Raw genomic sequence first — 24,960 nt, forward strand, 5'->3', positions numbered from 1 at the left:
TTCCACACAGACATTGTCTGCATCGTAGGGAATGAGATGGTTGTAGCGTAGACAGTCTAAATTCAAGTGGGAGAAAAGGTGCAGCTCCTCAGAAGTAGTGTTTCATCTTCCCTAAGGAGAGAAATAGTGAAAGTGTACAGCCTTGCTATTAAATAGTCATCGAAAAAACCACTCTATTCTCCCCAGACACGCGGCCTCCACACAATATTCACACGCACGCGCACGTGCACACACACACACACACACACACACACACACACACACACACACACACACACACTCCTCACAGCATATATCCCATCCTGACCAGTAACATCAGTCCTCTTGTGTGTTTAGCTCTCCCCCATTTCCTTCCCCCCTGGTTCAGTCCAGGGCTTTTGGGTTGTGGAGGAGAGTCGAGTGCTAGTGAATCACTTTATATTAGACTGATACCAGATGGAAACAGAGAATGGGGGAGAGAGTAGAATGATATGCATGAGGTCTGACAGGCACTTATCTCTCCTCCTTTCCCTCTCTCTTCATTCCTCTTTTCCCTCTCCCCTCTACACTCCCTTGTTTGTTGTAACCCCACTGGTGTCTGGCTGTACAGACAGGGGCTTGAGTCGGATGCTGTTTGTGTGTCTGGTCTAAGATCCAGTAACCTACTGTCTGTCTGCTTTAGGACTGAAAGAAATCTTGGTCGACTTAGAGCCTTCTGGTCTTTTGACCAATCGATTGGTTGAAATAGAATTTTAAAAAAAGTGTATTTCTCCATAGTTTCTTCTTAACTGACTTGCCTAGTTAAATAAAGGTTACATATATAGACACACCTTATGTGTTTTAATAAAATCAACTATATGCTCTGAGCTTGTCTGATGCTTTAAGTAGGCTTGGTCGGTATCCAGATTGTCACACCTTCCTACTGAGCTTGTGCCATACCGGGATATTCTGTAATACTGGTATTGAACACAAGGGGCGCTGTTTTCAAACCCCACTGATACTTAGCGTCTGCTAAATGACTAAATGTAAATGTATTAAAAAAGGGTTCAAATAAATAGTTTCAACAGTATTGACTGACGGTATACCGCCTAGCTTTAAGCGCACTGTTTGATTAAATAATTAAGAAACGCAAATTATTCGAGGGAGCCAGGGATCAAGATAACCTGTCAGACCACCCCCCCCCCCCCAACTCTCTCTCTCCCTCCCTGCACCTGCTGATGCAAATTTTGCCCTTCCACTCCTGAAGTTTTTTATTTAACCTTTATTTTACGAGGCAAGTCAGTTAAGAACAAATTCTTAGGAACAGTGTGTTAACTGCCTTGTTCACGGGCAGAATGACAGATTTTTTGTTACCTTATCAGCTCGGGGATTTTATCTTGCAACCTTTTGGTTACAAGTCCAACGCTCTAACCACTAGGCTACCTGCCGTCCCATTACTGCACCAAGTTTCCAGTAATAGGCTACACCAGTGGTTCCCAACCAGGGGTACTAGGACCCCCTGTGGTTTCTTTGCCTATCAACAGTGGATACTTAAGAAGACTCATGAGACCCTAAGCCTAATGGTAAAATGCACGAGGGGGGGGGGGGGGGGGGGGGGGGGGGGGGGGGGGGGGTGTATTTCAGGGGTACTCCGGGCATAACAAAATTCAGTTGGTGATATCGTAACCGAAAAAGGTTGCGAACCACTGAGTTACACAATAGGCCTTGTTGTAACTATATGTGCGAAGGCCAAGTAAAATGCAGGAGAAAGCGCTCACTATCCAACACGGGAGAAAGCGCTCACTGAAGATTCAGTTCAGCACCTTGGAGAGCGCCACTGCAGCGGCCACTGTCAAGCATATGAAACCCATCAACGTTTTAGCGTGCAACTAGAAAAACTAAGTTGGCTAACTTACTGTCTTCATGTGGTATGTCGTATTCGGCGTCGAACGATGAGCAAATCGCTGTTTGCAGACTTTGCATTCCACTTGTTTTTGCCGTCATCCTTTACTGCAATGAAATGCTGCCCGGCCGCAGACATTTTCTTTCATTTGGTCTAAAGTAGGTCTAATATGAGTATCTAGTAGTTACCGTATGTACCGGGAAGCAAGTCTTAGGCTACAATTAGGCTCATTTGCACGTGCCGTCTGCAAAACAATCAAGTGAATGCACAGTTTATTGAAAGGGGTTGTTTGGCATTATATGTTAATAGTAATAAACCAAAGAATTTGGGGAAACGTATTTGTTATAAAATGTTGCACCGTCGTTCTTACATAATATAACCATATACAATTTCAGTAGGACATATGTTTAAAAAAAAAACATATATCCTTGCGACTGCTCTACAAAAAAAATCTCTGTCGAACAACAGCCTATCGACCAAACAAACCAGACGACTAAATGGGGTCAGCCCTAGGCTGCTTGACCACTTCCTGTCTGACTTCCCTCAAATATTCAAGTAAAACCAAGTGAAGAGGAAAAGTCAGTGCAACATTTCTTAGGGGAAATGTCACTTCAATGGTCAACCTCACACTCTCTTACGAAGACTTTCATTATCCTCAAAAGGTAGCGCTCCACAAAGATCACTCACAGGCAGGATATCTCTTATTCTTATTTTATTACAAGTGTGTGGGATATTTATTTTCTCCGAGCCGTGATTTCTTGGCTGAGGCTGAAGCTGAGACTGAGATGGAAGCAGTTGTGGTGACAGCTAAACAAGGCATCTGTCATCTCTGTTACTCTGTCACTCAGACAATGGGGATTTGGGAAAGAGAGAGGGGGAGGGGGGAGAGTGGGGACAGTTCCTCACATGCCCAGTCAATGGCCCCTTGCTCACTTGTGTGTGTGTGTGTGTGTGTGTGTGTGTGTGTGTGTTGCACACACGTGTGTTTTTGTTTTCCTCTCTGACTGCTAGGTATTTACAACTCAAACACCTGCTCATTTGATATCCTGTGTGCACATAATGTGTGTGTTCGCCCGCAAATGTGTGTGTGTGTTCATACACGTGCCGTGGGAAGAGCAGGTTATGGATGTCATTTCACTTGAAGCGCGGGTGGAGTAGGTGGTCACTCACTCCTCCCCTCTACCCAGATGGAAGGATGTAGGGATGTGGTGAACAAAGATACTCCGATGCAGCACGCTTCATATAACCTCTACCCTCCCTCCCACAGAAAGACACTACGATGGGGCACGCTTCATATAACCTCTACCCTACCTCCCACAGAAAGACACTACGATGGGGCACGCTTCATATAACCTCTACCCTCCCTCCCACAGAAAGACACTACGATGGGGCACGCTTCATATAACCTCTACCCTCCCTCCCACAGAAAGACACTACGATGGGGCACGCTTCATATAACCTCTACCCTCCCTCCCACAGAAAGACACTACGATGGGGCACGCTTCATATAACCTCTACCCTCCCTCCCACAGAAAGACACTACGATGGGGCACGCTTCATATAACCTCTACCCTCCCTCCCACAGAAAGATACTACGATGGGGCACGCTTCATATAACCTCTACCCTACCTCCCACAGAAAGACACTACGATGGGGCACGCTTCATATAACCTCTACCCTCCCTCCCACAGAAAGATACTACGATGGGGCACGCTTCATATAACCTCTACCCTCCCTCCCACAGAAAGACACTACGATGGGGCACGCTTCATTTAACCTCTACCCTACCTCCCACAGAAAGACACTACGATGGGGCACGCTTCATATAACCTCTACCCTCCGTCCCACAGAAAGACACTACGATGGGTCACGCTTCATATAACCTCTAGCCTCCCTCCCACAGAAAGACACTACGATGGGGCACGCTTCATATAACCTCTACCCTCCCTCCCACAGAAAGACACTCCGATGCGGCACGCTTCATATAACCTCTACACTGCCTCTACCCTCCCTCCCACACAAAGGCACGTTACCTGAGAATACAGGCCTCTTTTTTTCCCTCGCTCACTCTCTCCACCGTTCCTCTCGCTCTTTCTAATTATCCTCACCCATCCCTTTTTTCTCTCCTCTTCAGATGTCGCTCTATATCCTCGTCTTTCTCTCCTCCCTCTGCCCTCTCCCTCTGTCCTCCCCTCTCAGCTGGATGTGATGAGGCGTAGGCACCTGTGTGTTTTCAGTCTGCCACACCGTTGACATGCAGTACTTTGTGAAGTTACAGCATCGACACCATCACTTTTCAGTGTCAAAATGCAAAGTGAGTGAGAGTAGAACACAGAGAACTCAATGCCCCCTCCACACCCCAGCCAGTCCACAGAGAGAGGCAGTAGGCAGGCAGATTAGGCCTGAAACTGAGAATGAGGTGAAGTGGGATTGCTTTGCATTGGACTCGCTCTGACCTATATACCCCTTTAATCTGAGTCATGTATGATTTCCTCTGCCTGGCCTAGTCATTAGGCAGGCTGTCACCATTTCACTGGTTTCATGGCATTATTTAAGCAATATGGGACCTCTGATCTGGTCAACAAAGATGAGATGTTACACTGTCATTACTGTTTATGTTCGCCGTGACATTATGCAGATGTTAAACAATCCATTCATTTTTTTAATTTTTACTCTATTTTCATGTATGATCTGAAAAAAATCACCCGCTACTGTGCTGATTACAATCAGGCTATGTGGTTTATTGCAGAGATTTTGTCCGTGTTTGTGTGTCATCTTCCTTGTCTCGATGCGGCGTACCATACGCAGTAAACACACTGTGCGATTTATGCGATGTCGTTCAGGCCTAGACGCGTTTCTCAGAGCCATGGGAGCTCTTTCTCTACGAGAGGCTTTAGTTCGTGCTAATCACGCACTGGGAGAGATCTGCATGCTAAAGCAGCCACAGCAGAACACTCAGTTCCTCTCAGACTTCCTTTTTAATGAGCAGAAATATAAGGGGCTCGAAAAGGGTCTCACAGGATGCTGCTGAAAGGTGGCGGACACACACACGTTATCAACACACACACACAATTAGCACCTCTCTTAGAGCACACTGCTCTCCGGGGCGTCGTTCAAACTCATAATCTTGCATTTTATGAATACATTCAGACCAGAGCGAACAAAGCACCAACCAAGCGGAATTTCCATTTTACTCTTTGTGAGGTCTTGCATGATTTACTTGCATTGACATTTTGTAGGAGGAAGCCTATTGCGTGGCTTACATTTGTATTGATCGAACATTATGCATCCCGTTACGATGTTATTTTGCTCACAGTTATTTGTAGTAATTACATTGTTTTTTATTTATTTATTTTCCGTGCGTGCCCTTGCCACCACATGGAAGCTATACACTTATCTTTTACGAAAGCTCATTGTGAGGTGTTGCGATTCGAGGGAAGGCTATTGTTGCCAGCGAGCGCTTGTTTCCCCGAGCCTGCTTATCGCTGTTATCTCGACATACAAAGGCATCGAAAGGACAACTGGAAATGGAAAAGGAGAAATGAAAGCCGTTCCTCATGAGCGATTTCGCCATCTTAGCTTTTGTTGGCCTGTCTTTCCCTCTCTAGCACAGATAGAGAGCGCCTATATATATATCTGTAGCTGACGCATTGTGGCGCAATGTGGGTCTTCTCTGTATCGTCTGGATGCTGTGAGGCAGGCGTGTGTGTGTGTTTGTTTGCTGTGAGGCGTGCGTGTGTGTGTGTGTGTGTGTGTGTGTGCATATACTCTGCTGTGAGGCAGGCGTCTGCTGTTGCCTCCTCTCACGCTGTCAGCCCCTGTTGATTCCACCTGCTTTAAAATGCATAGCGGCCTCTTCCGGGGTCGAAGCTCATCCCCAGGAGATCACCTTTGTCAAAGAGAGCAGAGCGCCGAAGCGCATCGGCACTTATTTAAGCCCTGTCTCGGTTTTACAGCGCTCTGTCAGATGACCAGGCTTGGCCCAAAGCTTCGTGCCCCTTTGTCTCACTGGACTGCGGTGCGCGTATACACACACACACGCATGCACACACATACATTTCTCTGCGCCAAAGCTGCTTAGTGTGTTTGGAGGGGCTGAGGGCTGTAGGCATGTGTACTTAACCACGGGGGCTGAGTCATTGCCTTGAGTCAATAACACAGTGGAAAAGTATATTAGGAATGGGTATTTAAAGACGCATCTGTTCTCCACATTGAAAAGAATGTCCAACTGTAATGTTTCCCTCGAACTGGGATATAATGGGTTGGGACCCATTCAAACAACGTGGTTAATGCTGGGTTACTCTGTCATGTTTATTCGCATAGCTAGAATAGAGAGTATTTTGGTCCAGAAAATTGCACAGGAAAGCGATATGAAGACGGTCTTAGACTTGGACAGAACAGATGCTGTCTTTGTTTCGATTGGGGCTCCACTGTAATGCATAAATAATTATTTTTCTCTACCCGTGTCGAAGCCACAATGGCATGCCTGTACCAACTACCAGCCCTATGCTAGAGAACATTTAGGATCTGTTCAGAACTTTGAATAAATCACTGATTCTAATAGGGACTTTGGATATTCTAACTCTGACAGCAGAGTTCCCATTATGAAACCCAACCGTTTCATGGTTATCACGTCAAACCCAAGCAGATGGCTGTGGTTTGAGATGTAAATTCTGCAGACGCCAGAGTATAAATAAAGTAGGATTTAACCATCCTCTACTCGCAGCCTTACATATAGCGATGGAATAGAAAAAGGAGGAGAGGAGAGGGAACGAGAGGAGGGATGGATAAGAGCAGGGGAAAAGCGAGGGATGTCACCTTCCATTTTGAATAGCACTTACTGCTGATGAATTGTTTTGTAACTTCCTGCAACTCATTTGCGGTCCCGTTCTCTCCATTATTTATTAACCTGGTTACATTACATTACATTATGTTCCAGTATGTGTGGATTGTAGTAGGAATCCAACAACTACACATCTGAATAATGCAAAATGCACGCTGGCTCATTTTTGGCAGCAGGGTCAATGGACCACCCGTGTCTGTGGCGACGAATTAGCATATTAATGATGTGTTGAATAATTGATGACGGAGGAGTGGATTACGAGTGTGATTCGTTGTCGGAACACACATCAGAGAGAAAGGGGGTGAGGCTGGGCTGTTTAATGCACTTTTATGGAGCCTTTTGAAATCAATTTGCTTGTCTGGTTGGAGTCAACTGAAGGTTGTTTTTCTGTTTTTTTTTTTTTTGTCAGATACTCTCAGTGGTGTAAAGTACTTAATGAAAAATACTTTAAAGTACTACTTAAGTAATTTATTGAAGGGGGGGGGGGGGGTATCTGTACTTTACTTTACTATTTATATCTTAGACAACTTTTACTTCACTACATTCCAAAATAAAATCATTTACATTTTACTCGATACGTTTTCTCTGACACCCAAAAGTGCTAATTACATTTTGAATGCTACCAGGACAGGAAAATTGTCTAATTCATGCACCAAGAGAAAATCCCTGGTCATCCCTATTGACTCTGATCTGGTGAACTCACTAAACACAAATGCATAGTTTGTAAATGATGCCTGAGTGTTGGAGTGTGCCCCTGGCTATCTGTAAATAAAAAATTAATAAAATGGTGCCGCCTGGTTTGCGTAATATAGGGAATGTTTGATTATTTTTGCTTCTCTTTCAATACTGTTTATATTTTAGCAATCACATTGTCACGACTTCTGCCGAAGACTCCTTGTTCGGGCGGCGTTCTGCGGTCGACGTCACCGGCTTTCTAGCCTCCATCGATCTACATTTCCTTTCCCATTTGTTTTGTCTGTATTGTACACACCTGGTTCCCATTACGTTTGAATTATTTCCCTATTTAACCCTCTGGAGCCATCACGGTTTTGTGCGTGTTTATTGTTGTCAGTTGTCTCGTTTATGTGATTCTGGATCTTCGTTTCTCCTTCGTTGGAAGATTATCTTTGAGTAAAGTTACTATTATTACTCATCTCTGTGTCCTGCGCTTGACTCCGCCTTACCCTCATCACCCCGACTCTGACACACATTTACTTTTGATACTTAAGTATATTTAAAACCAAATACTTTTAGACTTTTACTCAAGTGGTATTTTACTGGGCGACTTTCACTTTTACCGGAGTCATCGTCTATTACGGTATCTTTACTTTTACTCAAGGTTGACAGTTGGGTACTTTTTCCACCACTGGATACTCTCTGTACTAAGAACTGACTATGTATGTCTCGTTGTCTTCTCGGAATATTCTGTCTGGCACATGAAACTCAACCGTTTCATATTCTTTTAAAGTAACCTTTCAAGCGTTGTTGTTATGCCTGCCACACTCAATCGGGAGCTACTTACCTTTTCCACCGGGCATGGTTTGAACACCTACCTAGCTAGCTGTGAACCTGATATTGCTAGATAAATTCAGTATAACCTGTGGAACCCAGTGCCTTTGACCACAACTCAACAAACTACACCAAAGCCTGTCTGAACCAGTGGTCTGCATCATGTTCCTATAAGGAGCTTAGAGGGAGACCGACAAAAAACAACTGTAGGATCATTTGACAGGCCTAGACTCCAAATGGCAGCCTAAAGCACATGTAAGCCTAATTCACACAAACACTCTTTGTACCGATCTGCCTGCTTTTCCCCATCCACCCAGGGCAGAACACTGAGAACACAGTACACAGTCAGTCTTCTCTCTGGCTTTGGGGGACTGCCTTAGGATTAGGGCAAGGTGAGAATGGCAGTCACACGTAGGTAAATTACTGGGCGTCAGTGCGACTAAGTCTCCACTTTGACTCAGGAATGGAGCATAGTTACCTACTTCCCATTTGGACATACAGTTGAAGTCGGAAGTTTACAGACACTTATGACTTGGAGTCATTAAAGCTTTTCAACCACTCCACAAATTACGCGTTAATAAACTATAGTTTTGGCAAGTTGGTTAGGACATCTACTTTGTGCATGACCCAAGTAATTTTTCCAACAATTGTTTACAGACACATTATTTAACTTATAATTCACTGTATCACAACTCTTGTGGGTCAGAAGTTCACATACACTAAGTTGACTGTGCCTTTAAACAGCTTGGAAAATTCCAGAAAATGATGTCATGGCTTTAGACATTTCTGATAGGCTAATTTGAATCAATTGGAGGTGTACCTGTGGATGTATTTCAAGGCCTACCTTCAAACTCAGTGCCTCTTTGCTTGACATCATGGGAAAATCAAAGGAAATCAGCCAAGACCTCAGAAAAAAAATGTGTAGACCCCCACAAGTCTGGTTCATCATTGGGAGCAATTTCCAAATGCCTGAATGTACCGCATTCATCGGTACAAACAATAGTACGCAAGTATAACCACCATGGGACCACGCAGCCGTCATACCGCTCAGGAAGGAGACGCGTTCTGTCTCCTAGAGATGAACGTACTTTAGTGTAAAAAGTGAAAATCAATCTCAGAACAACAGCAAAGGACCTTGTGAAGATGCTGGAGGAAACAGGTACGAAACTATCTATATCCACAGTAAAACGAGTCCTATATCAACATAACCTCAAAGGCCGCTCAGCAAGGAAGAAGCCACTGCTCTAAACCCCCATAAAAAAGCAAGACTACGGTTTGAAAATGCGCATGGGGACAAAGATGGTACTTTTTGGAGAAATGTCCTCTGGTCTGATGAACCAAAAAATATAACTGTTTAACCAGGATGACCATTGTTATGTTTGGAGGAGAAAGGGGGAGGCTTGCAAGCCGAAGAACACCATCCCAACCGTGAAGCACGGTGGTGGCAGCATCATGTTGTGAGGGTGCTGCAGGAGGGACTGGTGCACTTTACAAAATAGATGGCATCATGAGGCAGGAAAAATATGTGGATATATTGAAGCAACATCTCAAGACATCAGTAAGGAACTTTAAGCTTGGTTTCAAATGGGTCTTCCAAATGGACAATGACCTCAACCATACTTCCAAAGTTGTGGCAAAATGGCTTAAGGACAACAAGTCAATGTACTGGACTGGCCATCACAAAGCCCTGACCTCAATCCTATAGAAAATGTGTGGGCAGAACTGAAAAAGCGAGTGCGAGCAAGGAGGCCTACAAACCTGACTCAGTTACACCAGCTCTGTCAGGAGGAATGGGCCAAAATTCATCCAACTTATTGTGGGAAGCTTGTGGAAGGCTACCCAAAACGATTGACCCAAGTTAAACAATTTAAAGGCAATGCTACCAAATACTAATTGAGTGTATGTAAACTTCTGACCCACTGGGAATGTTATGAAAGAAACTAAAGCTGAAATAAATAATTCTCTCTACTATTATTCTGACATTTCACATTCTTAAAATAAAGTGGTGATCCTAACTGACCTAAGACAGGGAATTTTTACTAGGATTAAATGTAAGGTATTGTGAAAAACTGAGTTGAAGTGTATTTTGCTAAGGTGAATGTAAACTTCCGACTTCAACTGTAAGCTTTACATCTCAAATCTGAAGGAGCTGTTGTCATATAAATCCATGGATCTCAGTCATAGTTCTGTCCAGTACTTTTAATTAAGTTTGTGACTTTTATCCCAGTTCCTGAATTCCTGTGTGTGTGTGTGTCTTTTTTTCAGTTTCCTGCGGTCTTTACGTAATGTCTAAGTTAGTTCAGCATGAACGAGGCTGCCTGGTCAGAAATAGGAACAGCCATTTGCCCACGAGTAGATGTGTGTCACAGCAGAGCAGAGCACAGCTTGTCGTGACTGAACTCCTGCCTCAGACCATGCCGACTGGAAACATGGGCCCTGACCCTGTTTGACAGGTTCATGTACACATATCATACCAGTGCGTCTGTGGTTTTGCTATATTTGTGTGTGAAGCTTTTTTTATACCCCAGTTCATGTTTTTCATTACGCTGTGGTGTGTGTGTGTGTAGGTGCCAGGCTTTGGACTTCCGTTTGCGCTCTATCTCTTCTCTCGGTCCCCTTCTTTCGTTCCTGCTTGTGTTTGTGTGTGTGCGCATGTTGTCCTCTCTCTCCTGCCTTTAAGGTGGCACTTCTTCCACTCCCCTGGAGAGAAAATAAAAAATCTATTCCCGCTGAGTGAACACCTTACAAGTGCCAACATCTCTGGAAAAGAGCCATGGCAGTTAGCAGACAGACAACAGCTGGGGGATGGTTTATGAGGAAGTGATTCAGCTCTATCAAAACTCTACTCCAAGCTGCATAATTTAGTACACTGCAGCTGGAAAACTCGACTTGTAAAACTCTTGCATTAGACTTGATGCGTTTACCCCCCCACCCATGTGCCCCATGAAATGAAGCTCTCTCCAAACCCTTTTCTCTCCCCAATTTCGTGATATCCAATTGGTAGTCACAGTCTTGTCTCATCGCTGCGTCTCCCGTACGGACTCAGGAGAGGCGAAGGTAGAGAGCTGTGCATCCTCCCAAACACAACCCAACCAAGCTGCACTGGTTCTTGACACAATGCCCGCTTAACCCGGAAACCAGCCACGCAAATTGGTCGGAAGGAAACACCGTACACCTGGCGACCATGTCAGCGTGCACTGCGCCCGGCTCGCCACAGGAGGCACTAGAGCGCGATGGGACAAGGACATCCCTGCCGGCCGAACCCTACCCTAACCCGGACGACGCTGGGCCAATTGTGCGCCGACACATGGGTCTCCCGGTTGCGGCCGGCTGCGACAGAGCCTGGACTCAAACGCAGAATTTCTCGTGGCACGGCACCACTCGGGAGGCACTTGACTCTTCCTCATTTCCATGTTGTAGTACTAACCCTATTAGTTTCCCCCCACCCGAGTGTGTCAGTGTGTGCCAGCTTGGAGAATTCTCTGACTGCTGCTGTTATCATGTCCTGTCTCTCGGAACCACAGAGAATGGCATCTGTCGACACTCCTCACTACTAACCCAAATATTAGATGCTGTTAGACCAAAGTGCTCTGTGCTGATCGACAGAGATGTTACTCTCTTTCTCGCTTGTTTGCTCCCTCTCTTGCTTTCTCTCTCTCTCTCTCTCTCTCTCTCTCTCTCTCTCTCTCTCTCTCTCTCTCTCTCTCTCTCTCTCTCTATAAATGACAGTGCTTCTCATCAGCGAGAGTCCTACTCTAAGCCTCCTCAGGTGTTGCCTCCCTCCTCTACAAGAGCGCTCCTAGCAGAAAGACCCAGGATGACATTAAATTCCCAGCTTATTTTCCCTCCACTTCAGCCTGACACCCAGAGGTGTACTCAATCTACCAGCAGTCAGCAGGCTATTCTCTTCTCTCTTTCTCTCTGCCCAGAGAACACTAGAAACAAATCACCACACATTTTCAAAGTCAAGACAGTTGTGCTCGGATTCAATTCTAGTGACATGAAAAGAGAGTGATTTTTTGGGGGGACTGTGTGTGTGTCGATTTGGTGTGTGTGTGTGTTACCTACTTACGTTCGTAAAAATACACACAGGTATTAAAGTATGTATCTTATATTGTGTTTCAGTGCTGGCCAGTTTCCGAGGGACGGTCCAGCATGGCTTGCCATTGGAGATTGGGGACACGGTGCAGCTCCTGGAGAAATGTGAAGGTAACTGATAACCTCTACTCATTTCACACCCATATAAACCATGATCCCCCCTTCGAGCTTCACAGACACACAGATGGGCTGCTACTGCTACTTGGGCTGTACGTTTCCACGTTTCCTTCCCCAGTCTGTCCCTCTAGGAGTATTGTGTTGTACATGAAATGTTAATAGACTTTCTTCTTCTTTTTTTGTTGTACTTGATGAGATTGTGGAGGCTTTCAGTTTGCTACTGTTTCCTGTGCCGCAAGAAGCCTTTGGTTCAGTCTTCCCGCCCACATTGAGCTCATAGTGTGTGTGTGTGTTTGCTTGCCTTAGACACAAAGACTGAGAGCTTGTGTGTGCTTGCTTGCGTGTGTGTGTGTGCACAGGAGAGTGTGTGTGTGCTTGCTGGTGTATTGCGAAGGAGTGTGTGAGCCTCAAGGTCAAGGCCGAGGCACTCACACTCACACACCAAGGTTCATTTTTGACATAGTTTCAGACAGAGCAGAGCAGGCGCCCGACACACATTCCTGTTTCTACCCAGCTTACTTACACAGCATTGACGCAACCTTCCTCCCTTCTCAGAGCGGCACAATCTCACTTCCTGTTGTTGCTCAAGGCCAGACAGACAGACGACAGATCCGTCTGAGATAGCTGATGATGCATTCCAAACTCACCCAAGGAAATTATCTGACATCTAGCACACAGCCATGCATTCTCCATAGACAAACATTGGCAGTAGAATGGCCTTACTGAAGAGCTCAGTGACTTTCAATGTGGCACCGTCATAGGATGCCACCTTTCCAACAAGTCAGTTCATGAAATTTCTGCCCTGCTAGAGCTGCCCCGGTCAATTGTAAGTCCTGTTATTGCGAAGTAGAAACGTATAGGAGCAACAGCGGCTCAGCCGCAAAGTGGTAGGTCACACAAGGTCACAGAACTGGATCCCAGAATGTCTGTCCTCGGTTGCAACACTCACTACTATTGTTCCAAACTGCCTCTGGAAGCAACATCAGCACAAGAGCTGTTAGTCGGGAGCTTCATGAAATGGGTTTCCACGGCCGAGCAGCTGGACACAAGCCTAAGATCACCATGCGCAATGCTAAGATTCGGCTGGAGTAGCGTAAAGCTCGCCACCTTGAACTCTGGAGCAGTGGAAACGCGTTCTCTGGAGTAGAGGTCGACCGATTATGATTTTTCAACGCCGATACCGATTATTGGAGGACCAAAAAAAGCCGATGCCAATTGATCGGACGATTTTTAAAATGTATTTGTAATAATGACAATTACAACAATACTGAATGAACACTTATTTTAACTTAATATAATACATCAATAAAATCAATTTAGCCTCAAATAAATAATGAAACATGTTCAATTTGGTTTAAATAATGCAAAAACAAAGTGTTTGGAGAAGAAAGTAAAAGTGCAATATGTGCCTTGTAAAAAACCTAGCGTTTAAGTTCCTTGCTCACAACATGAAAACATATGAAAGCTGGTGGTTCCTTTTAGCATGAGACTTCAATATTCCAAGGTAAGAGGTTTTAGGTTGTAGTTAATATAGTATTTATATTTCTCTCGATACCATTTGTATTGCATATACCTTTGACTATTGGATGTTCTTATAGGCACTTTAGTATTGCCAGTGTAACAGTATTGCTTCCATCCCTCTCCTCGCCTCTACCTGGGCTCGAACCAGGAACACATCGACAACAGCCACCCTCGAAGCATCGTTACCCAAGGGAAACAACTACTCCAAGTCTCAGAGCGAGTGACGTTTGAAACGCTATTTGCGCGCACCCCGCTAACTAGCTAGCCATTTCACATCGGTTACACCAGCCTAATCTCGGGAGTTGATAGGCTTGAAGTCATAAACAGCTCAATGCTTGAAGCACAGCGAAGAGAATGAATGAATGCTCACAAGCCTGCTGGTGCCTACCATCGCTCAGTCAGACTGCTCTATCAAATATCAAATCATAGACTTAATTATAACATAATAACACACAGAAATACAAGCCTTTGGTCATTAATATGGTCGAATCCAGAAACTATCCTTTTGAAAACAAAACATTTATTATTTCAGTGAAATACGGAACCGTTCCGTATTTTATCTAACGGGTGGCATCCATAAGTCTAAATATTGCTGTTACATTGTACAACATTCAATGTTATGTCAAAATTACGTAAAATTCTGGCAAATTAGTTCGCAACGAGCCAGGCGGCCCAAACTGCTGCATAGTCAGCTCTGTTGCAAGAGAAGTGACACGATTTACCTAGTTAAAATAAATTCATGTTAGCAGGCAATATTAACTAAATATGCAGGTTTAAAAATATATACTTGTGTATTGATTTTAAGAAAGGCTTTGATGTTTATGGTTAGGTACACGTTTGAGCAACGACAGTCCTTTTTCGCGAATGCGCACCACATCGATTATATGCAATGCAGGACACGCTAGATAAACTAGTAATATCATCAACCATGTGTAGTTAACTAGTGATTATGATTAATTGATTGATTGATTGATTCTTTTGTATAAGATAAGTTTAATGCTCGCTAGCAACTTATCTTGGCTTCTTACTGCATTCGCGTAACAGGCAGGCTCCTCGTGGAGTGCAATGAGAGGCAGGTGGTTAGAGCGTTGGACTAGTTAACTGTAAGGTTCCCCGAGCTGACAAGGTAAAAATCTCTTGTGGCTGAATGGAAGCAAGTCCCCGCAGCAATGTTCCAAAGTCTAGTGGAAAGCCTTCCCAGAAGAGTGGAGGCTGTTATAGCAGCAAAGGGGGGACCAACTCCATATTAATGCCCATGAGTTTGGAATGAGATGCTTGACGAGCAGGTGTCCACATACCTTTGGTCATGTAGTGTATGTGTTCGGTTTGGATGAAGGGAAGAAATAAAATATGTACCAGTCCCCACAACTCAAAGGCAAGACAGGGTGTTGACAAGAATGTCTATCTATTCTGTACTAGAGAGGAGATAAGTTACTATAAAAAGGGCTTCTGCCAGTGCAGTGTCATCAAGTTGCTACTGTAGTGTGATAGGTAACATACGACCGCTTCTTCTCTGACACTCTGGCCAATCAAAAACTAAAAAGAGCTCTAAAGAAAATGCCTAGCAGAGGTCCTTCAGGAGGCAAGACCACAAGTCAGTGGCAGCAGTGAGGCTCATTCTCACCTTGTCTCTAACACTCTCACCTCTAGCACGGTCACAGACAGGTGTTGGACCAAGGAGCACATTATGACCTTAGGTTACTAGTACTACTGACACTCCCCGGTACTACTTACAGTCCCTGGTGCCACTGACACTCCCCGGTGCTACTTACAGTCCCTGGTGCTACTGACACCCCCTGGTGCTACTTACAGTCAGTCCCTGGTGTTACTGACACACCCCGGTGCTACTTTACAGTCCCTGCTGCTACTGACACCCCCCGGTGCTACTTACAGTCCCTGGTGCTACTGACACCCCCTGGCTCACCAGCCTGGCTGGTGGCCACAACAAATACTGTAACACCGTGCCTAGTAGGCTGCAGTAAACAGTGCAGTGACAGATACGGCCTCCCGTGATAAAGTGTTCCAGCTGGGCGTTTTGTTTTACAGCTCGGCAGCTCTACGACTGGTGTGGTCGGAGCTGAAGTGGCGATGCTTCAGTAACCCGGGGCCTCTGTCCCAAATGGCAACCTATAGCCCATAGGTCTAAAGTAGTGCACTATAGGGACCAGGGTGCCATTTGAGACACAACCCCAGTAATTTGTTTGGCAGTGATAGGCAGACATTACTTAACCAGACAGCTTTTTCTCTCCTACTCTCCACCCCCATATCAGATGCTGTAGAGATGGAATGAAATTGATTATTTGGTGGTTGACATTTTAACTGAGAGCGCAGAAGAGCCAATCTACAGAATCATAATAGGGCTGCTATCTATTAGTTCAGTGGACACACGCACACAATTTGATAGAAGGAAAGATAGCGGATCTGAAAGTCACGGTGCCACGATGAAAATGTGATTTTTTTTGTTGTTGTCTCCTCAGGCTGGTACAGAGGGTTCGTCCATAAGAATCCAAATGCCAAGGTGGGTGAGACTCTTTTGTGTGTTATTGAGGCTGTCAGTGCAGCTGCTCTTTTCAGATTCAGAAATATCAGCTCTCTGCTTGGATCTGAGGGCTGTGCAGCAAGCAGGTCAATATGGAGAGGCTCATAGTTTAATAATGTCATGTTGACACATGCACACACACACATACACACATTTAATTTGTATTGATTATATGCATCATTTACACTCACTAACAGAATGTGTTAATGGTAGTGCCGTTTAATGATACAGTTAGAATGACATTCACCATTCATTAGCTTGTTTATTCTCTCCCCCCAGGGTATTTTCCCATGCACTTACATTCACTTGAAGAACGCCCATATCAAGAACAAAGGGTAAGTAATGAGTGCATTGTGTGTGTCTGTTTCCGTGTGTGTGCATGTGTGTGTGTCTGTTTCAGTGTGTGGCTGTTTCAGTGTGTGTGTGTGTGTGTGTGTGTGTGTGTGTATGTGTGTGTGTGTGTCTGTCTCTGAGAAGGCAAACAGCCTTATTAGATCAGCCAGTCTTGGGCGGCAGGGTAGCCTAGTGGTTAAGAGCGTTGGACTAGTAACCGGAAGGTTGCAAGTTCAACCCCCGAGCTGACAAGGTACAAATCTGTCGTTCTGACAAGGTACAAATCCCTGTTCCTAGGCTGTCATTGAGAATAAGAATTTGTTCTTAACTGACTTGCCTAGTTAAATAAAGGTAAAATAAAAATGAGGGAAGTTTGTGTCATTTCTGTGGAAAGTTTAGATAAACATTAGATTAACGCCATATTAACAGAACAGAGGTTGAGTGCCTCTCATAATGACACTGCATTATTATCTCTGTGTGTGTGTGTGGGGGGGGGTATACTGTTGTAATTTGATGTCCCTTTCTCTTTCTCTCTCTCTGACCCACAGGCAGTTTGAGACAGTCATCCCGACAGAGGACTCTGTTATCACTGAGATGACATCCACCCTGAGAGACTGGGGGGCCATGTGGAAACGGCTCTACGTGGTAAAGAGTGTTCAACACACACATGTAGGAATGCATGCAGGAATTCGCACAGACTTGCATGAATTTACACATAAACACATGCATGCAAACACGCACACACGCATGTATGTGCATGTCCCTGTGTGTACCACACACCTGCAGAGAGGAGAATAGACCTGGGAATACCTTTCAACTACTGGGCAATGTGTTTCCCCTGCAGCAAACAGTGGAAGCTTTTTTTTCTGCTTATTAATTACTAATCTTGCTTGTGTTTGTGTCCCTAATAACTATATGTGCTTGTTAGACAGAAAGCATTTATTTGTGATTTTTTTTTATGGCAGGCTGACTTTCTGGACCCATTTTTTTTACTCTGAAATGCCTCTCTCTCTCTCTCTCTCTCTCTCTCTCTCTCTCTCTCTCTCTCTCTCTCTCTCTCTCTCTCTCTCTCTCTCTCTCTCTCTCTCTCTCTCTCTCTCTCTCTCTCTCTCTCTCTCTCTCTCTCTCTCTCTCTCTCTCTCTCTCTCTCTCTCTCTCTCTCTCTCTCTCTCTCTCTCTCTCTCTCTCTCTCTCTCTCTCTCTCTCTCTCTCTCCCTCTGTAGAAGAATGAGGGGGATCTGTTCCATCGGTTGTGGCACGTGATGAATGAGATCCTAGACCTGAGGAGACAGGTTCTGGTTGGTCACCTCACCAACGACCGCATGAAAGACGTCAAACAGCACATCACTGCCAGGTTGGACTGGGGAAACGAGTGAGTAGTGGAGAGAGAGAAACATTCCTGCCTCCCCAGTCCCTCTGTCTCTCTGTCTTTGAATGTCACACTCCCTCCCCAGGCACATGCTGTGCTCAATCGGTTTCCGTTCCCCTTCAAACAGACACACCACACGTTCAAACAGACACACACACTTTTCATTTTGTGTCAAACAGACACACACAAACACTTCCCACCGTGCCTCTATCTCCCGGGCATAAGGGATAAAACGACACCCGTCAGTCCCTTGCTGTTTGGTGTGGACAGACGACAGATGGCTCCTCCTGCCTCTCCTTGTCTTATACCATCTCATGCTTTGAAAGACTTATCTAATCTATCCCTGGGAGATTGGAGAGCGTGTGTGTGGGTACCCATCTACGCTTCTATGTCCTTGTGAGACATAGCAGACTTGCAGTTCTGTCAAGTGTGTCCTTTCTGAATGGTTTGATGCACTGTCCTGTGGTGTGTGTGTGTGTTCCAGACAACTGAGTTTGGACCTGGTACCCCGCAGGGAGTTCAGCATGGTGGACCCAGATGAGATCAGCGTCACAGAACTCTTCAAACTGGTGAGTTATATGCCCAAAACCTGGAACAATTGTCTGAACATTGTTATCTTGTTACTCTGTATTTCCCATTGTTAGGTTCTAAATGAACCGAGTAAAAACTCACGGACGATTAGTAAAGCTCAAACCAAGTTTATTCACCCAAAGGCCCAGACAGCTGAACTGACAGACATGTTTCCACCAGCACAAGTATTTAACCTTTCCTCCTCTGCCGAGTCTCCTTACACATCTAAACATCCAATACACCTCTGTTGCTCGACAAAACTTCAGTGATATCTGTTTTTCCTCACTTCGTCTGACCTGACCTCTGCCCAAATTCCTCACTTCTCACGGCTGTCATGTTGACTTGTACCTGACTGCGGCCATTCTCCTTCCCATAGGATCCCTGATGTCTAACAATAACATATTCTGACAGAATGTAAACGTTATACATTCCCCTCCCTCAGTGACATGAATGAGGATACTTCATATTTTCAAGTTTAGAAGTCAGAACCCATCACTATCCTCACCAATCCACTGTCCTACTATACCTTCCTCTAGCATTAGCCACGTAGCCCTTGTGACTGCTGAGTGCGTGGCAGTATTCTTTTCTGTAATTCAGGTGTGCATTTTACTCTTTAAGGCTGAATAAAGGCACAGGAGTCTCCCTTCGCCTTTCCCTTCCCCACTCTCCTCCCCAGGCGGCGCTTTCCTCCACAGCCCCACCCCATTTCTGTCTCCCACCCCGTAACCACAGCAACCACACCCCCCTGCCTGATGCTCCTCTCCTGATGTGAGATGGCTTTTCTTTTCCCACACAATGTAATTGAGGCACTTAATCCTTTTTGGATAAACAAAGAAGGTACATGGGGATGAGAAAGTGGGGAGCGAGGGATGAGAGAAATAAAAGCCTAATGCATCTCCATTACAGCGTGTAGGATGTGGAACATTACAGTAATTCCTTAGTAACTGAGACGGAAGATACAAAGGGGGAAGAACTAAACAATTACTGTTGTCGTCATGGACGCAAAACAATAATAACATCACCATCATCATCACAACAGCAGCAGAGAACCCGTTTCATTTGTTTGGTGACAAAGGCAGATCGTTATTTGTGTCCCTCCGCATTGTGTGGCTTTATTAAGTTGCAGATAGGGCTGTTGCGGTGACTGCATTACCGCGACACCGGCAGTCATGAGTCAGGACTGCAGTCAAATTCTATGTGGCCGTCGTGTCACGGTAATCACCCCTTATGCACTCTGGACATGTGTTAGTAGCACCCAACTCTATCATGATCATCAGGTCGCTAATGGCCGGGTACTCAGGACTCTATTGTCCCTCTAACCACTCTGACATCAATGCAAATGGATTTGAAAATCACATCAAAATACATGAAAACAGTATCGTGCTTTTACAACTCACCTCACTGTGATGATCAATTTGAAGAAAGATGTTCAACAGCAGGTTGAAACTGAGTGTAAAATATGGTCATTGTGGATGTTGTTTCAAAGCCTAGCACAACGAAATGGAAAGTGCTTTCTATGGTGATGATTAATTCAAAACATCCATATGCGGATTAGAGCTTATGCGTAAGGCCTATATATGAGTCCACCCCCAAAAAAAACAGATTTAAGATATATTTGGTACATCATTTCAGAGTTACCCTACATTATATTGAATTTGTATTTGAGTTTGAATAGACTAGTAATAGGGCGCTTTTTATATTTTCATAATGAATAGGCTAATGCATTACCTTGAGCTACAGAATATCTCACCACCAAGTTTCCATCTCCTCCCCTCTCTCCTTTCTTCAGCGCCCAGAGAGAGGAGCTGTCAACAGTTTAATGAAATACAAAAGTATGTGGACACCCATTCAAATGAGTGGATTTGGCTATTTCAGCCACACCCGTTGCTGAATCGAGCACACAGCCATGCAATCTCCATAGACAAATATTACTGTAGAGCTCAGTGACGTTCAACATTGCACCGTCATAGGATGCCACCTTTCCAATAAGTAAGTTCGTAACATTTCTGACCTGCTAGAGCTGCTTGGTCAACTGTAAGTGCTGTTATTGTGAAGTTGAAACATCTAGGAGCAACAACGGCTTAGCCACAATTTGGTAGGCCACACAAGCTCACAGAACGGTACAGCCGAGTGCTGAAGCAAGTAGCGCATAAAAATTGTGTGGCCTCGGTTGCAACACTCACTACCGAGTTCCAACCTGCCTCTGGAAACAACGTCAGCACAAGAACCATGGCCGAGCAGCTGCTTTAGATCACCATGCGCAATGCCAAGCCGACGCTAGAGTGGTGTAAAGCTTGGACTCTGGAGCAGTGGAAACACGTTCTCTGGCAGTCCGATGGACTAATCTGGTTTTGGCAGATGCCAGCAGAATGCTACCTGCCAAATGTAAAGTTTGGTGGAGGAGGAATTATGGTCTGGGGCCCTTTTTCATGGTTTAAGCTCCTTAGTTCCAGGGAAGGGAAATCTTAACGCCGACAATGACATTCTAGATGATTCTGTACTTCCAACTTTGTGGCAACAGTTTGGGGAAGGCCCTTTCCTGTTTCAGCATGACAAAGCCCCCGTGCACAAAGCAAAGTCCATACAGAAATGAGCTTGGTGTGTAAAAACTTAACTGGCCTGCATAGATCCCTGACCTCAACCCTGACCTGTTTAGTTGGGAACACCTTTGGGATGAATTTGAACGCCGACTGCAAGACAGGCCTAATCGCCCAACATCACTGCCCAACCTCCCTAATGCTGAATGGAATGATGAGCAGGTATCCACATACTTTTGTTCACGTTTTGTATGTTTCCTTGGGAAAACATTTGAGTATCGATGTTCCTGAACAGATTTCACTTGATTTCCCAAATTAAGCACTGGGTAGCTGCAGGAACAGGGTTGGAGAGGCCATGGCATACAGAGTTTGGACGGAATATCACCTGTTGTGCAATGATATAACCACAGTAGCCTACCCAACATGGGACGAACTAGCGGGAAAGTGGCCTCCATTCGCTATTCGAGTGCATATGGTTTTTTCCCTCTTTTCCTGCCCATATGATAACGGGCCATTTCTAAATCTAAACAAATTTGACATATTAGTAAAGACAATATTAAATTGAGAATAGTCTGATGGGTGAAATAAGGATCTATTGATGAGAGCTGGAGAGAACAATGTGCGGTCTAAAGTAAGGAACAGAGTGCAAGATTTTTTTGTGACTTTCTCAAATCGTCAACAGTCTATAGTCGTATCATGCAGCCCATATATCTTTTGATTTCTAAGGAACTCTAAGGTTGGTATCATTCACCATTAAAGTTGTCAAGTACCTCTAAATCTAGCATATAGGACCTGTTTCAAATTCACCTTTACACTCAACATAGCTACTTCGTATGTGCACTCTAACTCCGGAATGGGAAAAATATAATTTCTATGTTACTCAGCTAAGTTCAATTATAATCTTCTTACTATAAAATCATATAATATAACATAATGGCATGGGACTTATACGCTTGTCTTGTCAGCTAAATGAACAAGTCTACAGCCTATGGCACGAAGCATAGTCAGATAACATAACAGTCAGGCCAACATATTCTATTCTTCTGAATTCATTTTCTTCATATCATAATGTTTCTCTAGACCCGCCTAAAATAAATAATGGATGTATTGTGATGGTGTATATTCAATTGATGTATTATATATGTTTTTACTGTAGATGTTCCAAAGGCACTCGCGTCAGCAGCTTGTGTGTGTGTGTGTGTGTGTGGATGCCTGGAGATGCTAATCGTGTTTATGTTAATTAACGGCCAATTACCGTGAGAACGGCAGTGTTTTGCGTGACAATAACCGGCAGACAAAATTACATGACCGCCACAAGCAAACATGATTTGTTCAAATCAAATCAAATTATATTTGTCGCCTGCACATGTTTAGCAGATGTTATTGCGGGTGTAGCAGAATGCTTGTGCTTCTAGTTCCAACAGTGCAGCAATAGCTAACAAGTAATATATAGCAATTTCACAACAAATGCCTAATAGACACAAATCTAAGCAAAGGAATGGAATTAAGAATATATAAATATATGGATGAGCAATGTCAGAGTGGCATAGACTAAGATACAATAGATGGTATAGAATACAGTATATACATGTGAGATGAGTAATGCAAGATATGTAAACATTATTAAAGTGTCATTGTTAAAGTGATTAGTGTTCCATTTATTAAAGTGGCCAATGATTTCAAGTCTGTATGTAGGCAGCAGCCTCTCTCTGCTAGTGATGGCTATTCAACAGTCTGATGGCCTAGAAATAGAAGCTGTTTTTCAGTCTCTCGGGCCTCTGCTTTGATGCACCTATACTAACCTCGCCTTCTGGATGATAGCGGGGTGAAAAGGCAGTGGCTCGGGGATTTGTTGTCCTTTTTGGCATTCCTGTGACATTGGTTGCTGTAGGTGTCCTGGATGGCAGATAGTTTGCCCCCGGTGATGCGTTGTGCAGACCACCGTCTGGAGAGCACTGCGGTTGTGGGCGGTGTAGTTGCTGTACCATGCGGTGATACAGCCCAACAGGATGCTCTCAATTTTGCATCTGTAAAAGTTTGTGAGGGTTTTAGGTGACAAGACAAATATATGGTTCAGTGTAAACTGTTATATTTTATTATTAACAAACCTATAAGTAAAGTTGAAACCGATTTCTTTCAACATTCAACTTACTTTTATCCTTTTGTTAAACCTAATAAATAACTATAAGTCGCCTCTTCACTCTTGATGTTGAGACTGGTGTTTTGTGGGTACCAGTTAGTGAAGCTGCCAGTTGAGGACTCCAATTTACTTATCCTCTTGCTCAGTTGTTCACCGGGGCCTCCCAATCCTCTTTCTATTCTGTTAGAGACAGTTTGCGCTGTTCTGTGAAGGGAGTAGTACACAGCGTTGTACGAGATCTTCAGTTTCTTGGCAATTTCTCGCATGGAATTTCTCAGAACAAGAATAGACTGACGAGTTTCAGAAGAAAGTTCTGTTTCTAGCCATTTTGAGCCTGTAATTGAACCCACAAATTCTGATGCTCCAGATACTCAACTGGTCTAAAGAAGGCCAGTTTTATTGTTTCTTTAATCAGAATAACAGTTTTAATCAGTGCTAACATCATTGCAAAAGGGTTTTCTAATGATAAACTTGGATTAGCTAACACAACGTATCATTGGAACATAGGAGTTATGATTTCTGATAATGGGCCTCTGTACGCCTATGTAGATGTTCCACAAAAACGTATCAGTTTCCAGCTACAATAGTAATTTACAACATTAACAATGTCGACACTGTATTTCTGATCAATGTGATGTTACTTTAATGGACAAAAAACTTGCTTTTCTTTCAAAAACAAGGACATTTCTAACTGACCCCAAACTTTTGAATGGTAGTTTGTGTGTATGTACAGTATGTATGTATGTATGTATGTATGTGTGTGTATATATATATATAAATATAAATATATATATATAAATATATATATATACATATATATATATATATATATATATATATATATATAAAACCCATTTTGTACCAAGTCCATTTTTTATTTTTACCTATCCACATTTCTTCAATTAGGTTACAAGGAATTAAATACATTTCCTGTACATTTCAACATATTAAGTTGTTTGCATAACATGAAATAAAGACTGCAAACCCTTTCTTTACCTAAGACTTTCACATTAACTGGTTACAATATTGTAACCAGATGGCGACCAGCTCTTTAATATCACATTATTTCAAAATCCTGTGCAGTCATTCTGAAAAGTACTTTTTCCTCTCATGGCTAACTACCAGGAGGAGCTTATATTCATGAGCTCACCTTGAGTGACAGCTCTTTGAAATGCCTATGCCAAGCAACTGGGATGCAGTGTTGCAGTAAAAATCCCCTCAAGCTAAATTGGTGATGCACAAAACAACTCAAGCGACATTGAAATTGCATCAAAGATATATATATATATATATATATATATATATATATATATTTACCTCTCCCATTTGGCATGTCCTTTGTGCTGCGTTTCTCAGCAGCACTGACGGATGTGTTGACTTGACAACTGTCAGAGTTTTGAACGACCCTTCCCCCCACCTTTTGTTCCATGCTGACTGAAGACCTAGCTAGCCAGTATCTAGCTAACACCAGACACAGATAAAATGGGAAACATATAAGTATATTTGCCATAGGTAAATAGGGT

At 43.9% G+C, this 24,960-nt stretch overlaps 1 protein-coding gene across 5 annotated transcripts in view; it reads left to right on the forward strand.

Annotated features, from left to right (window-relative positions):
• Positions 1-24,960, forward strand: part of LOC110500216 (dedicator of cytokinesis protein 4) — a 146,183-nt gene that overhangs the window by 29,671 nt on the left and 91,552 nt on the right. For 3 of the 5 annotated variants that reach the window (XM_036957600.1, XM_036957603.1, XM_036957602.1), the window contains exons 2-7: positions 12,339-12,422; positions 16,427-16,467; positions 16,768-16,823; positions 17,370-17,490; positions 18,045-18,193; positions 18,675-18,759. In XM_036957600.1, the coding sequence (XP_036813495.1) occupies positions 12,339-12,422; positions 16,427-16,467; positions 16,768-16,823; positions 17,370-17,490; positions 18,045-18,193; positions 18,675-18,759 (536 nt within the window). The remainder of the gene's footprint in view (positions 1-12,338; positions 12,423-16,426; positions 16,468-16,767; positions 16,824-17,369; positions 17,491-18,044; positions 18,194-18,674; positions 18,760-24,960) is intronic. The other 2 variants (XM_036957601.1, XM_036957604.1) reach the window with 1 other exon arrangement.

Source organism: Oncorhynchus mykiss, chromosome 21 (genome assembly GCF_013265735.2).
Source record: "Oncorhynchus mykiss isolate Arlee chromosome 21, USDA_OmykA_1.1, whole genome shotgun sequence".
Taxonomy (NCBI): Eukaryota; Metazoa; Chordata; class Actinopteri; order Salmoniformes; family Salmonidae; genus Oncorhynchus; species Oncorhynchus mykiss.